Source organism: Colius striatus, chromosome 1, assembly GCF_028858725.1.
Source record: "Colius striatus isolate bColStr4 chromosome 1, bColStr4.1.hap1, whole genome shotgun sequence".
In the NCBI taxonomy this organism is placed as follows: Eukaryota; Metazoa; Chordata; class Aves; order Coliiformes; family Coliidae; genus Colius; species Colius striatus.
This window is the reverse complement of record NC_084759.1, coordinates 78,900,494-78,912,842: the sequence shown is the minus strand read 5'-3', so window position 1 is coordinate 78,912,842 and position 12,349 is coordinate 78,900,494. Positions and strand designations below refer to the sequence as shown.

General features: G+C 43.8%; 1 protein-coding gene across 4 annotated transcripts in view; it reads right to left on the bottom strand.

The window, feature by feature from the left end:
* The window catches only part of BEND2 (BEN domain containing 2), a 34,393-nt gene extending 25,657 nt beyond the window's left edge, over positions 1–8,736 (bottom strand). The window contains exons 1-2 of one of the 4 annotated variants that reach the window (XM_061999271.1): positions 8,623–8,731; positions 1,310–1,393 (exon numbers count right to left, since the gene is read on the bottom strand). In XM_061999271.1, the coding sequence (XP_061855255.1) occupies positions 1,310–1,322 (13 nt within the window). In that variant the 5' untranslated portion in view covers positions 1,323–1,393; positions 8,623–8,731. Of the gene's footprint in view, positions 1–211; positions 800–1,309; positions 1,394–8,385 lie in introns of those variants that run through there. The other 3 variants (XM_061999252.1, XM_061999261.1, XM_061999280.1) reach the window with 3 other exon arrangements.
* Between the last annotated feature and the right edge of the window lie 3,613 nt (positions 8,737–12,349).

Below are 12,349 nucleotides of genomic sequence, written 5' to 3'. Positions count from 1 at the left end.
CATAAAGAGCAGCTCCACCCCGTCACCTCTTATGCCTCTTTCCTAAGTAGCACGTAGCCACTCATGGCTGTGCTCCAGTCATGGGACCTGTCCCACCCTGTCCCTGTAACTGCAATGAGATCATTGCCCTGCATCCTCACCCACATCTTCAGCTCCTCCAGCTCTTTCCCCATGTTGCGTGTGTTGGTGTATAGAAAACACAGGGGCTCACTTGAGCACACAGGGTTCCTTGGATGGGTGTAAGAGCATTCTCCACAGCTGGGGTGATTCTCACTCTCTTGGGATGATTGGCCTTCTGTCTTGGTGTGCAGCTGAGGAGCATTCATTGTTGCTTTTTCTGCCCTGACATGTTTCCCTGATGAATAGGATGGCACATGCTTTGCCATTTCGCACCCTGCCTCCCACCTCCTTCAGTTTAAAGTCCTCTTAATCAAGTTGGCCAGCCTACTCCCAAAGGTACCAGTGCCCTTGTGAGACAGGTGTCTTCCATTCCACTCCATCAGATTACAAAAATTAAAGAAGGTCTTGTTGTCCAGGAGTTAACTTCTGTAATTTGTCTATTTTTGGCTGTCCCCTTTCCTCTGATGGGCAAGACAGAGGAAAAGATAACTTGGGCCTCACTATTCTTCACTTGTTCCCCATGGTTTTACAATCCTCCTTGATTTTGCTCACATGGTGGCTCATTGCATCATTCATATCCACATGGAACACCAGCAGAGGATGGCAGCCTGTGTTCTTGGCAAGACATGGCACTCTCAGCCACATCTTGGATCTTAGCTCCTGGCAGGCAGCACACCTGTTGTGACTCCTTGTCCTGTCAACAAATTGATCTCTCGGTGCCTTTTAATAGTCACTCATTACAAGCGCACACCTCTTATTTTATGGTGCTCTAATCCTACGGAGCCTTCTGACAGTTTCTTGCAATTGTTCTACTTGACATTGCAGTGCCTGGACTTGTAGGCACCTTTCACAGATACTTAACTTTGCAGGAGGAAATACATCTGGACACCCACTGCAGCAGATCAAACCAAACATTGGCTCCCAGTGAGATGCTGTGCAGAAACACTGAATGGCAAGTCTTGAGTACCACTTTTTTACAATTAAACATATCACATTAAGAAAAAAAAAGTCCTGTTTCCAGTGTAACTGCATTATAGCTATTACAGCTAGATCTGGAGGCTTGGAGAGGGGAGGGAGTAGCATTTAATCTTGATCAAACAAATTAATGGAAGAAATCATATCACGAACCACTAAAGTTAGGAAGTAAAACTTAAATCCAGACAGCACACATGTATGATGGCACACTTACTGTATGAACACATGCTGTATTTTCCACAGGATCTCTACCCTGTTCAGTGTACAGGATGGACTGAGCTCCAGGAATGAATCAGGGCTGTAAAAGTGTAACAGAGGTCTGGTTCTTTACTCTTTAACAATTCACTTCAAATCCTGCTCTCTTCGCTTTGTTCCAGTTTCTTAAGAGACAAAAAGGTTGGAAATTACACAGGTCATAAAGTTTTCCCTCTGGCCAGTACTCCCATCTAAATCAGAAGAAACAATACAGTAGGATTTGGATTTGGCTCTCATCACATTAGGAAAGACGACTTCATAAAATTGAGGGTGTGTTTAGAAACACCCATCAACTGCCACGCAATCAATAGTTATGTTTATAGCCAACTGAAGCTGAAAAGCTAGTTGAGGCAAAAAACAACAGTTTAGCAGAGTGGACATGAGCTAGGACATGCTGCTTAGGTGCAAAGTCAGAGAACAGTTCTTGGTCAGTTTTAATTAGCTGTGCAGAAGTAAACAAGACTATTCATGAACTTAATTTAAGCACAGCTTTTAGCAAATCACTGATCCCCACTGACTGAAGTTCACTGCAAGCCACTATAAATCATCTGCATGTGCTGAATTATTTAAACTACCTCACAGGCACTTTTTTGTTGTTGATAATCATTTAGTATTCTACCTACTTTGGCAAAGAGTTAACCAAGAGTCAGGAAAAGTGCATGTGCAATGAAGCAAGTGGGAACAGAATCCTCTGCCAATTTCCCCAAACAGGTTACTGCAGGGCCTAACAAATGCCCTACTTCCAGTTGGGCCTCCACTGCCTTGCAATCATCTTCCTATCCCTAACTAGAGCAAGTGACTTAAGTGGTACATCACCTGTGCAACTGTACAACATACAGAATTTATCCACGTTTATAATCTTTGCTACAAATCTCATGCCCCACTTTGACCCACGGAAAATAAGGCAGGCAAACCAAGTCTACCAGACCAGCAACTACATCACTCAAATCTACAGCAGATAGAATGACAGGTACAGAACAGGGAAAATTCTGTGGAACTAGCATGTAGCAATGACAAAGAAGCTTCATCTGGACTAGGGGAAGGCTGGTATGATCAGAAGTCAGGAGAGTTTCTACAATTAGTTGATCCTGAAAGCAAAGTTCCATCTTCCATAACCTCTACTATCCCTCCTGTTCTGGTTTAGCAAGGAGCAGCTTTTGCTTGGTAACAGGGGGAGAGGGTTGCAGTGAAGACCCGGTAAAGAGTTTGTGGACTCTCCCCCGGCTCCTGGGTTCACACCCACCTCCGGCCTGGCTGGGCCAATCTGGCACCTCTGCAATCACTATTTAAGGACAGGAATTTGAAGTGCTGGCAGGAGGTGGGTGTAGAAGTGACACAAGATGGAGGTGACCATGTGGGCCCTTCAGCCAGAGAAGGAAGGAGAAGCAATAGACCAGAGACCCCTCCGCAAGCCGTAGTGAGAATGCAGGCTGTACCCCTGCAACCTACGGAGACCCATGGCAGGACTGAGAGTTACCAGCAGCTCTGTGTGAGTGAGCCCGGACGGGCGAGGGACTGTGTGGGGAGACGGCCATGGCGCAGGCCGTGTTGGAGAGCCTGCACGTCGCAGAGCAGCCCCACACGAGAGGCAAAGAGGAGCTGCAGCCTTTGGAATAAGTGCGTGTCGGAGCAGCCCGTGCAGGGCTGCCGTGTGTGTGAGGTACCCCACGGGCTTGCAGGGAGGACGGGTACGGAGCCCACCTGCCTTGAGGAGAGACAAACGGCAGAGGCTATCGGGAACAGACTGACTGAAACTCCCACTCCCTGCCCCCCCCCCCCCCCCCCCCCCAAGCCATTCAGCGGGGGAAGGAGGTAAAAACACTGGGATAAGGGCGGGAAGAGGGGAGGTGTGGCAGGAAGGTGTTCTTAAAGAGGCTGGTCGGACTCTTCATTGTTGTATTACTTTGTGTTGGTTTATTTTGGTTATGCTTTGGGTTTTAAGGTTATGTTTTAGTTGATATTGCATTAAATTATTTTCTGTTTTCTTCCCCTAGCCAAGTAGCCTGGTCTGTTTTGTCCTGGACTTTAAGTGGCAATTAAGCTCTCTCTGCCCTTTAGCAATTCTCAGCCTCTTCGGTACTTGAGGCTAATTGTGGTCTTTTGTTCTGTGATGGGCTTAAACCACGACATTTCCCTAAATAAGTTTCAAAATCAGAATTTCAGCAGTGTAGTGGACTCTGGGCAGAAAGTATTTCCAATGTCTGCAGCTAGAGCAGCTCGCAGCTGCCAGATAAACAAAAAACAAGCAGGGAAATACATTAAAGAGAAATAAATATCTTATTTAAAACCCAAATAATGAATTTCAAAACATTTCTACAATGATGCAGAAGCAATGCAGCAACATGCATTATTCTCTGAAAAACTTTTAGTCTCCAAGATGATGGCCAGGATCTTCCTCATCCCCTGGGCTTTTATCTTCCATCATCCGTTGCTGAACATGGCTGCACTCATACAAGGAAAATATTCCGTCTTCAGAATGGCATTTTTACGTGGATAGTCAGGAAATTCAGAAATTAGAATACATGACTCATTTCCATGAAGGTTTATCAACATGACTGGTCACTGCAACAATAAGAAAAGCTGCTGCAAGAAAAGCAGACTTATCTGCTTTTAACGGACCACTTCTTCCCATTCTTAATGTATTCTAGTTCCCTTGCATCTGAAGACAGTGGACAAATTTAAATGTCTTTCCTGTCATCATCATCTGGGAGAATGTCTGCTCAAAAATATTTTGTTTAGAAGACTTGTCAACAAATACTAGCTAGCTTAAAAAAAAAGAGAGAGGGGAAAGTAGTTCTCATAGTCCTACACATACCTTATTCAGGCAAGAGAAAACAACTCTTACTGTCACTACTGTACTCAGTCTCACATTGTGAGGACAACTTCAAAAACTTGAGACAAATTATTTTCAGCTATTTACTCATAATCTTAAAGAAACTGAAACTTATTCCTGTAAGTAATTCTAAGTATTTCTGATACTTTCTTAAAGTGCCAGCAATGTGGAGCATTACCATATATATAAGCACTCAACATGAAATCCTAATCTGCGTCTCTTCTAGCAGAAACCACAATCTGCCAGGCTCTGTGATTAATTTGTGCTTTTGAAAACAAAAGAAATTTTAAAAAATGAAGCCATCAAGGTGTCTTTTACTTGTGAGTTAAGATGCAACTGCGTTTCTTGTGACAAATTAATAATTTCACTGCATTATTTAACACCACTGACAGAGACTATCATGACGTATTTAGACGTTTCCAGTAAATCTTGAAAGCAAATTATAAGTTTTAAAAGTCTGATTAAGAAAATATTTTAGGTTCATATATTTCAAATAAGGCTTTTACTGTGACGTGAATTATACATTATAATAAGACAAAACAAGCTGGTTTATCCAATCATTGGAACAAATTAGGAGAACTCTGAATTTCTGTTTGAAAACTGAGATGACAATCTCAGACTCATTGTATGTTTTGCGTTATATGGTAAATATATGACTTACTATTTTCTGTATGATATGCTGTAATATAAGGTAGAGGTTCATAAAAAAAAAAAACCCACTGTGTAGAAAAATAGTTGTGAACAGAGCAGTGCTGTGAAATTACCCAATCAGAAAGCCAAGATTTGAGGTGCTCTTTTTTTTACATTCACCATTTAGAATTCTTCCCCACAGGCTCCTTGCTTCTGCACAAAATTATCAGGTAGTAGGTATTTGTAGAAAGTTAAAGGCACTTACAACTGGAGCTCAGCTTTCATAATAATTTACATGCAAAAATGTCCAACTGTGTCTATAATGCTACATCAGAAGTTGCTGCATAAAAACCAGTAATAACATAGCAATGCAATGTAAAACTAAGCATCATAGAGACTTTATTTCCAACAATAGGGAAATATATTTAAAAGTTGTTATGACTTATGCCTTGGTTTTAGTTGGGATAGAGTTAATTTTTCTTCCTAGTAGTTGGTACAGCGCTGTTTTGGATTTAGGGTGAGAATAATGCTGATAACACACTGATGTTTTAGTTGTTGCTAAGTAGCACTTAGCCTAAGTCAAGGACTTTTCAGTTTCTGAGACATACAAGCTGTGAGGCAGCATGGCCAGGGCAGCTGACACAAACTAGCCAAAGGGTGATTCCACACCACAGAACATCATGTCCACCATATGAACTGCAGGGAGTTAGCAGAAAAGAGGAAAAGCTGCTTGGGCATCGGTCAGAGGGTGATAAGCAAACGCATTGTGCATCAATTGTCTTTCTTTGGTTTTATTTCACTTTCTTGTTATATTCCTTCTCATTATAAAGACTGTTATATTTTATTTCATTTTAGTTACTGAATTGTTCTTAACTCATAAGAACAATTTACTGTTTTTCGATTCTCCTCCTCATCCCGCTGGAAGGGAGAGGAGTGTGGTGCTTAGTTGCTGGCTGGAAATTTTCTCTCTCCTTTGGAAACTCTGTCATTTGAGCAACACATTCCAGCAAACAAATGACAGCTTATTTTTTTACTACCACTTGATCATCTGTTCCAAAATAATACAGTAGTATAGGCTTGGGTGAGAAGAGATGAAAACAGAAGAAAAAAGTGAAACATAAGATTGAAAGATGAATAGAACCAAACTGTGAGATAAACAAAACTGAGAGACAGGATGGGACACAGGGAGACAGGGACGGACCACTAAAATAATTTAGAGATGGAAACATGTTGAAATACTAAAATACTACAAGCAGGAAAACAAAAAAACTCCATAACCCCAAACCAAAAACCAAACATGAACTCTTCCAAAGCCAGAACAACAACAACAAAAAAAGACAAACACAAAAGACAAAAAGATTCTGAAGCAACTACAAATCAAAGCAAATCAAGCAAATAACCCTACCCAAACAAATAAAAGATACATGATGGAATTTACCTGCGTTTAAACTAAATTACAAAAGGAGACCCAGCTGGCATGAACTTGGACCATAACTAGATCCTGCTCTATTTATGGCCCTACACTTATGCCAACATACACAAAAAAAGGACCTAAGACAAGAGAACACACAGGGACCCCAGTGTTATGATGCCTTTCAAGGGCAGTATCATCCCATCCCAGCTTCAAGTACTCATTTGTGTATTAACTCAATCTTATTGCAGTTCAACTGAGAGATTTAAGCACATTTCTGCATACTGTGACAATTAAAGCTACAAGCACAGAAATAGGACAAGATCTGAAGCCTGAAGACAAGCTGATAGACTACTTGTCTTTCCCCAAGTGTGCTACTAGGTTAATACACCACATAAGCCAGTGGGATAAGGAAGGACTTGTACCAAGGTAGATATTATCAGATGAATGCTCTCACTATTAGAGAGAGAGAAATGTAGGTAACCATGAGGTATGGAACGGTAAAGGAGGCATATGAGACAGCTGAATGCACCAAGTAGTACCAAATCCTTCCCCAACCTAAACTACAGAGTTACTGGCAATAGCAAATTCATCAAATCAAATATATCACAGAAATCCAGTGTTTCTTCATAATTTTCAAGACTTTGGTTAGACACATCTCTACTTTTGCAAACATCTTCATACTCCCAGGTGCAACAGAAAGCCATGGAAGCATTTTATGCAACAAAGTAAGCTGTTGAACTATAAAATCTAAAGTCACTATCTTACAGTAACTTAACTTCTAGGTACAAATTATTTACTCAAATACTGCACTCAGAAATGTTGGGTACTATCCATCTGAAGTTGTGTCCCTTAACTTTGCATACTTCTGATAATTTTGTCCTTAATCTAGATAGGTTGTCATGGATCAGAGACACCAGAATACTCTACCAGAGCTTAACTGGTCATCAAGAGTCTCACATATCTGGACTACTGAGATAAGAAGATCAAAGCTTAAGGTAAAGAAGTCTCACAAAGAGGCCTCTGATGTTTAATAAGATTTGAGATTATACTGCATCTTATGACTAAGGAATATTATTAATAGCACATCTTTACTATTGATGAGAACTTTAGTAAACTTAACAAATCTCAAGACTGTTCTGAGTTAAAGACAAAGCCAATTGAGAGACCAAAAAAAAGGAGATGGAGGATAAGTAACAAACACCCAATGCATTACCCTGCACATTTGCTTGATTTGAGAGTCTATCAGGATTGCTATGCTCCTACTCTCATACCTCTCACTTCTACCCCTTTACTTCATGCTGATACACATGAACTGGCCAAAGCCTGACCACACCAAAACCAAAGTTATTTTTTCAGCAATAAAAAAATGCTCCCTGAACTATGCAATCACAAAAGGAAATCAGGCATCTGAGCAAGATACAACTGGAACATTACGAGAGGGCAGAAGCCTGTGACCACAATGACAAGCTAAATAAGATGAAACTGATGTGAGACTATATAAACACTGCTCCCTGAAGGGTAACGTGAAGCATTTAACAGAGACACACCTGTTTTGATCCCAAGTAAATGAAAGCCCATATACAACTAAGATACAGAAGCTGCACTATGCATCACGTCTTCCAGTGGAAAGACCATTAGGTCAGGCATCTCACTTTAGGGACATTACTCATCTCTGCTAGTACTCAGGTTTTATAACTGAGCAACTGCAGCACTTAGAGACCTGCCATGGCTGGGACAGTGCTATTCTATGGCAAAGCCATCCCAGCGTTTTGCTCACCCACCATTTGAAGTATAGCAAAAGCTTCCTCTGCTACAAACCATGCAACCGCCGCTGTCACCCTGGGGCCTACACCATCAGGTATTCAAGCCGTGGCAGAAACAAATTACTTCTTCTGAGCAGTAACTTTCCTGAGAAAGTCCTGCCGTCAGGTCTACCGCGGAGAAGTGTCATAGCCACGCACGGCTGCCTTTCCTCCCTCGCCTGAGGGAGGAGTGACGCGGCGCGGACTCCGTGGAAAGAAAAAACCCCAGTACAGCGGGCAACTCGGGAAATCCCTGGGGCCCGGGCCCCGAACACCCAGAGAGGGGGAAGCACGGAGCCTCCCTAGCGCCGGGCGCGGAAACCATTGCTGCTGAGGGCCTCGCCGCCCCCACCTACCCCGCGCAGCGCCTCCAGCCGCCGCCGCTGCTGACGCGACGGCGACGGGCAGCAGCGACAGCCAATGGCGGTGGCTCATCAGCGACGGAGCCGGCGAATCGCGGCGGGCGTGGCTCGGCCGGCTCGACCGCGAGCGTTGGAGCTGTCGCGAACGATGCAGGAGCGCTCTGGGGCGCTGAGGCGGCTCTGACCCCTCGGGGCAGCGGCGGGGCGGGGGCGGCCGGCCGGGAGCCTTACCCTCGGCGGACATGGCTCGCTGAGGCGGCAGAGCGCGGGGTCCTTCTCAGGCGGACAGGGCGGCGGAGAGAGCCAGGGCTCCGGCACGGGCAGGTGTGGCCGGAATGCGGCGTTGGAAACGGAAGCGGCTTCTCCGACGACAGCAACAAACTGTTTTGAAGCAGTGCGGCTGCGCATTGGGCACGGGGGCGCGCCTGGCAAACGGGAGGTGGTGCCGCCCTCAGCTGCTCGTGCGGCCGCGGCCGGGGCAGTTGTTTGGGCACTGTCGCACGCGAGCCGGCCGTTGGAAAGTGCCCAGCCGAGGCTTTGCTGAGGGCAGTGAGCTCAGCCTCATTTTGGTTCCCCCGACCCAGGAGTGTGGCAGGCTGCCGAGCCGTTCCCCGAGGCTCTGCGTGAGGGAAGAGCTGTGGGCAGCTTCAGATCCCGCCTCTGCGGTTCTCCAGCTGTGGAGCATCCCGTGCGTGCCAGCCGCGGCTTCGGGTTTCAGTGTGAAGCAGCATCTGATTATCTTGACGTACCATCAGATTCAGTTTTGGTTTTTGGCAAAGCACTTGTCATGAGAGAAATCCACTTACAGACTGGTATTAAAAGCTGCAAAAGGCTGTCCTCACAGAATAATACCAAGCCTAGTATTGGGTCTTCAGTTTGTGCAGAAATGCTATGGGCCATTGAGAGGCATGAAATGTGGAAATTTCAGCCTTGCCTACCAGTATTAGAAATTTTGTGCTTTTTGCCCCAACTCCTTTGTCCCCATACGCCAACTATTTTTTAAATTCAGAGTTAGGCCACTACATCCTGCTCAGACATCCGCTTGGTGTGCTCACAATCCCTTCCAGAGCCACGGGGACATCTCTGGGAAATATATTTAGTAAGGGATTGGAAGATACACAATCATGATGGGACCTGAACTGCTCAAGGCCCTGGGGCAAGGAAGTCCCCTGTGGCAGCCTGCAGGACCAAAGCACAGCTCAGCAGAATCACGGGGATCCTAAAGCCAACAGAATCATAAAATCATAGAATGGTAGGGGTTGGAAGGAACCTTTAGAGATCATCTAATCCAACTCCCCTGCATAATACAGAAGTGGATATTTCATTTTGGATAATGCATATAAGGAGTGTTCTTACATTTTTCGGTGTGCATGTTAGCTGGGGTGATCCCTCATGCAGCCAGCACTGCAATAAAGGTATGCCTCCTTCTTAATGCCACATTGCTTTTAAGGAGTTTAACTCCTGACTTTGATGACGATGATATGCAGTGAACCCTCTTCCATTCATACTGAAGCAATTAAAGACAGACATCTTCAGTCAGCAGAGCTGGAGAACTTGCATTCAAGAAGTTAGGAGAACCTGCTGAAGAACTTTATGACCAATAATATGGGCCAACAGAAAAGTTTAAAGGGAATGGTAACGTGCCAGGAGTCAAAAATACAAATGAGACAAGCTAGGTAATTAAATACCTGTCAGCCTGACTTTAATCCCAGGAAAGTGTCAAAACAGTACGTGCTTTTGTCATCAAGTAGGGAATTAAAGGAGGGAAATGGAAGTAATGCAACCAAAACCAGGTTTATGGAAAACAAAGTCTGTCAAGACAGTGACCACAGAAATGGGGGTTGAAATCAGTACTAGTGTAATCGGATAAAAAAAAGATCACAGGAGACACATTAAAATAGTCTGTACTAGGTCCAGATGCATAGATGCTTTATAAAAAAACTAACATCTAGATTGTATTGACAAAAATAAACATATGGATTCAGGACAGACATGCTATCCTCATAAAGGATGTCCTGGAATATTAATAAGATTCTAAAGAATAAAGAATAAGCCAACATGGCCAAGTGAGGCAAGGTCTATGTATCATTAACTGAACTGCCTTAAAAACACACAGCCTGGATGGGGCGGGCCTGGTTACTCTACATGCATGACTTGGTAACGATTCTTGATGAAGGAGGGGTGACTGGCACCAGAAGTCAGATGATCACTTCCTCAACCTACATGCCAGACAGAAGATGCACTACATAGAATAACAATACATATCAGATAAGATTTTGTATAAATACAGCTTGGGAGGTACTGTCGGGTGTGCTGGCTTTGTGAAGCTAGCCCTTAGCACTGATCTCTGTGCACACATGAAATAAGGAGATCTTGATTGGCTTGAGAGGTGGGCAGAGAGGAACCTCAGAAGGTTCAACAAGGGCAAGTCAACAAGTCCTGCACCTTGGGAAGAACAACCCCATGCACCAGCACAGGCAGAGAGTAACCTACTGAAGAGTAGCTCTGCAGAGAGAGACCTGGGAGTGCTGGTAAATAATAAACTAAACATGAGCCAGCAATGTGCCCTCATGGCCAAGAAGGCAAATGGCATCTTGGGATGCATCAGGAAGAGTGTAGCCAGCAGGTTGAGGGAAGTTCTGCTCCCCCTCTACCCTGCCCTGGTGAGGCCTCATCTGGAGTACTGTGTCCAGTTCTGGGCTCCCCAGCTCAAAGACAGGGAACTTCTGGAGAGAGTCCAGCACAGAGCCACCAAGATGATTAGGGGACTGGCACATCTTTCTTACGAGGAAAGGCTGCGGGACTTGGGGCTAATAAGCCTGGAGAAGACTGAGAGAGGACATCATCAACACTTATAAGTACCTAAAAGGTGAATGTCAAGAGCAACACTTTTTTTCTATGTTGTCCATCAACATGACTAATGGACATAATGCTGGAACACAAACAGTTCCACTTAAAGACAAGAAAAAACTTCTTTACTTTTAAGGGTGAGGGAACCTTGACACAGGCTGCCCAGGAAGGCTGTTGAATCTCCTTCTCTGGAAGTTTTCACACCCCTTGTGTATGTGTTCTCGTGCAACCTGATTAAGGTGAACCTGTTTTAGCAATAGGTTGGACTAGAGGATCTCTAGAGGTCCCTTCTAACTCGTACCATTCTATGATCCTATTAAAGCAATATCTCAACTCTGAAATTTAGCTTATTGCACACTGGACACGAATACACTTTTTAAACAACACTACAGGATTTCTGTTGTGGATCAGTTCCTCTCTATTTTCAACAAAAGCTCCAGCTGACTCAAGGAGGACTCCATCAGGTTGTGTGTGTTGTCTCAGTTTCCAGGTCTCTGAGAACATTATAGGATGGTTGAATTTCATCCTGGGAAGAAGGTGCCAAAATTTTCAATGTGGCATCTCAGTTTTAACACCCATGTGGCTTTTTTATACTCAAAGAAACCCAACCAAAACTCACTCCATAACAAACACGGTTATATACTTTCCTTATATATATCTACAGAGCATGGTGGGATGGTTTGCTGAGAGGCAGGGTAGTAGTACAACCTGAGAAAAGGTTGTATATGCAGTGCTACTACTTATAGTATCAAGTTTATATTATCACTAGATGCACCTAGCAGTTGCGTGCCATGTATTCACACCCAAAGGTACACACTGCAGCCTGGATTTTACAAAGTCTTACAAAAGTCACTGACTTTGCTGATGATTCTAAATAGTTACAATAATTTCACCTTGTATATATAAAAAAAGCACTGGGTATATTTTATGTAGTCTAATGTTTAATTTTCTCTTCCACTGAACATGAAAAAAGTACACAGGCTTATAGCAGGCAGATGAAAACCAGCCCACATCTTGCTTTGTCTAATAAGATTCAGTCACTGGATTTTCTATGCCTTGAGTCTGATGTGTTGCAACTCATTTTATTTTCCGTCTGAAGATAAAGTAG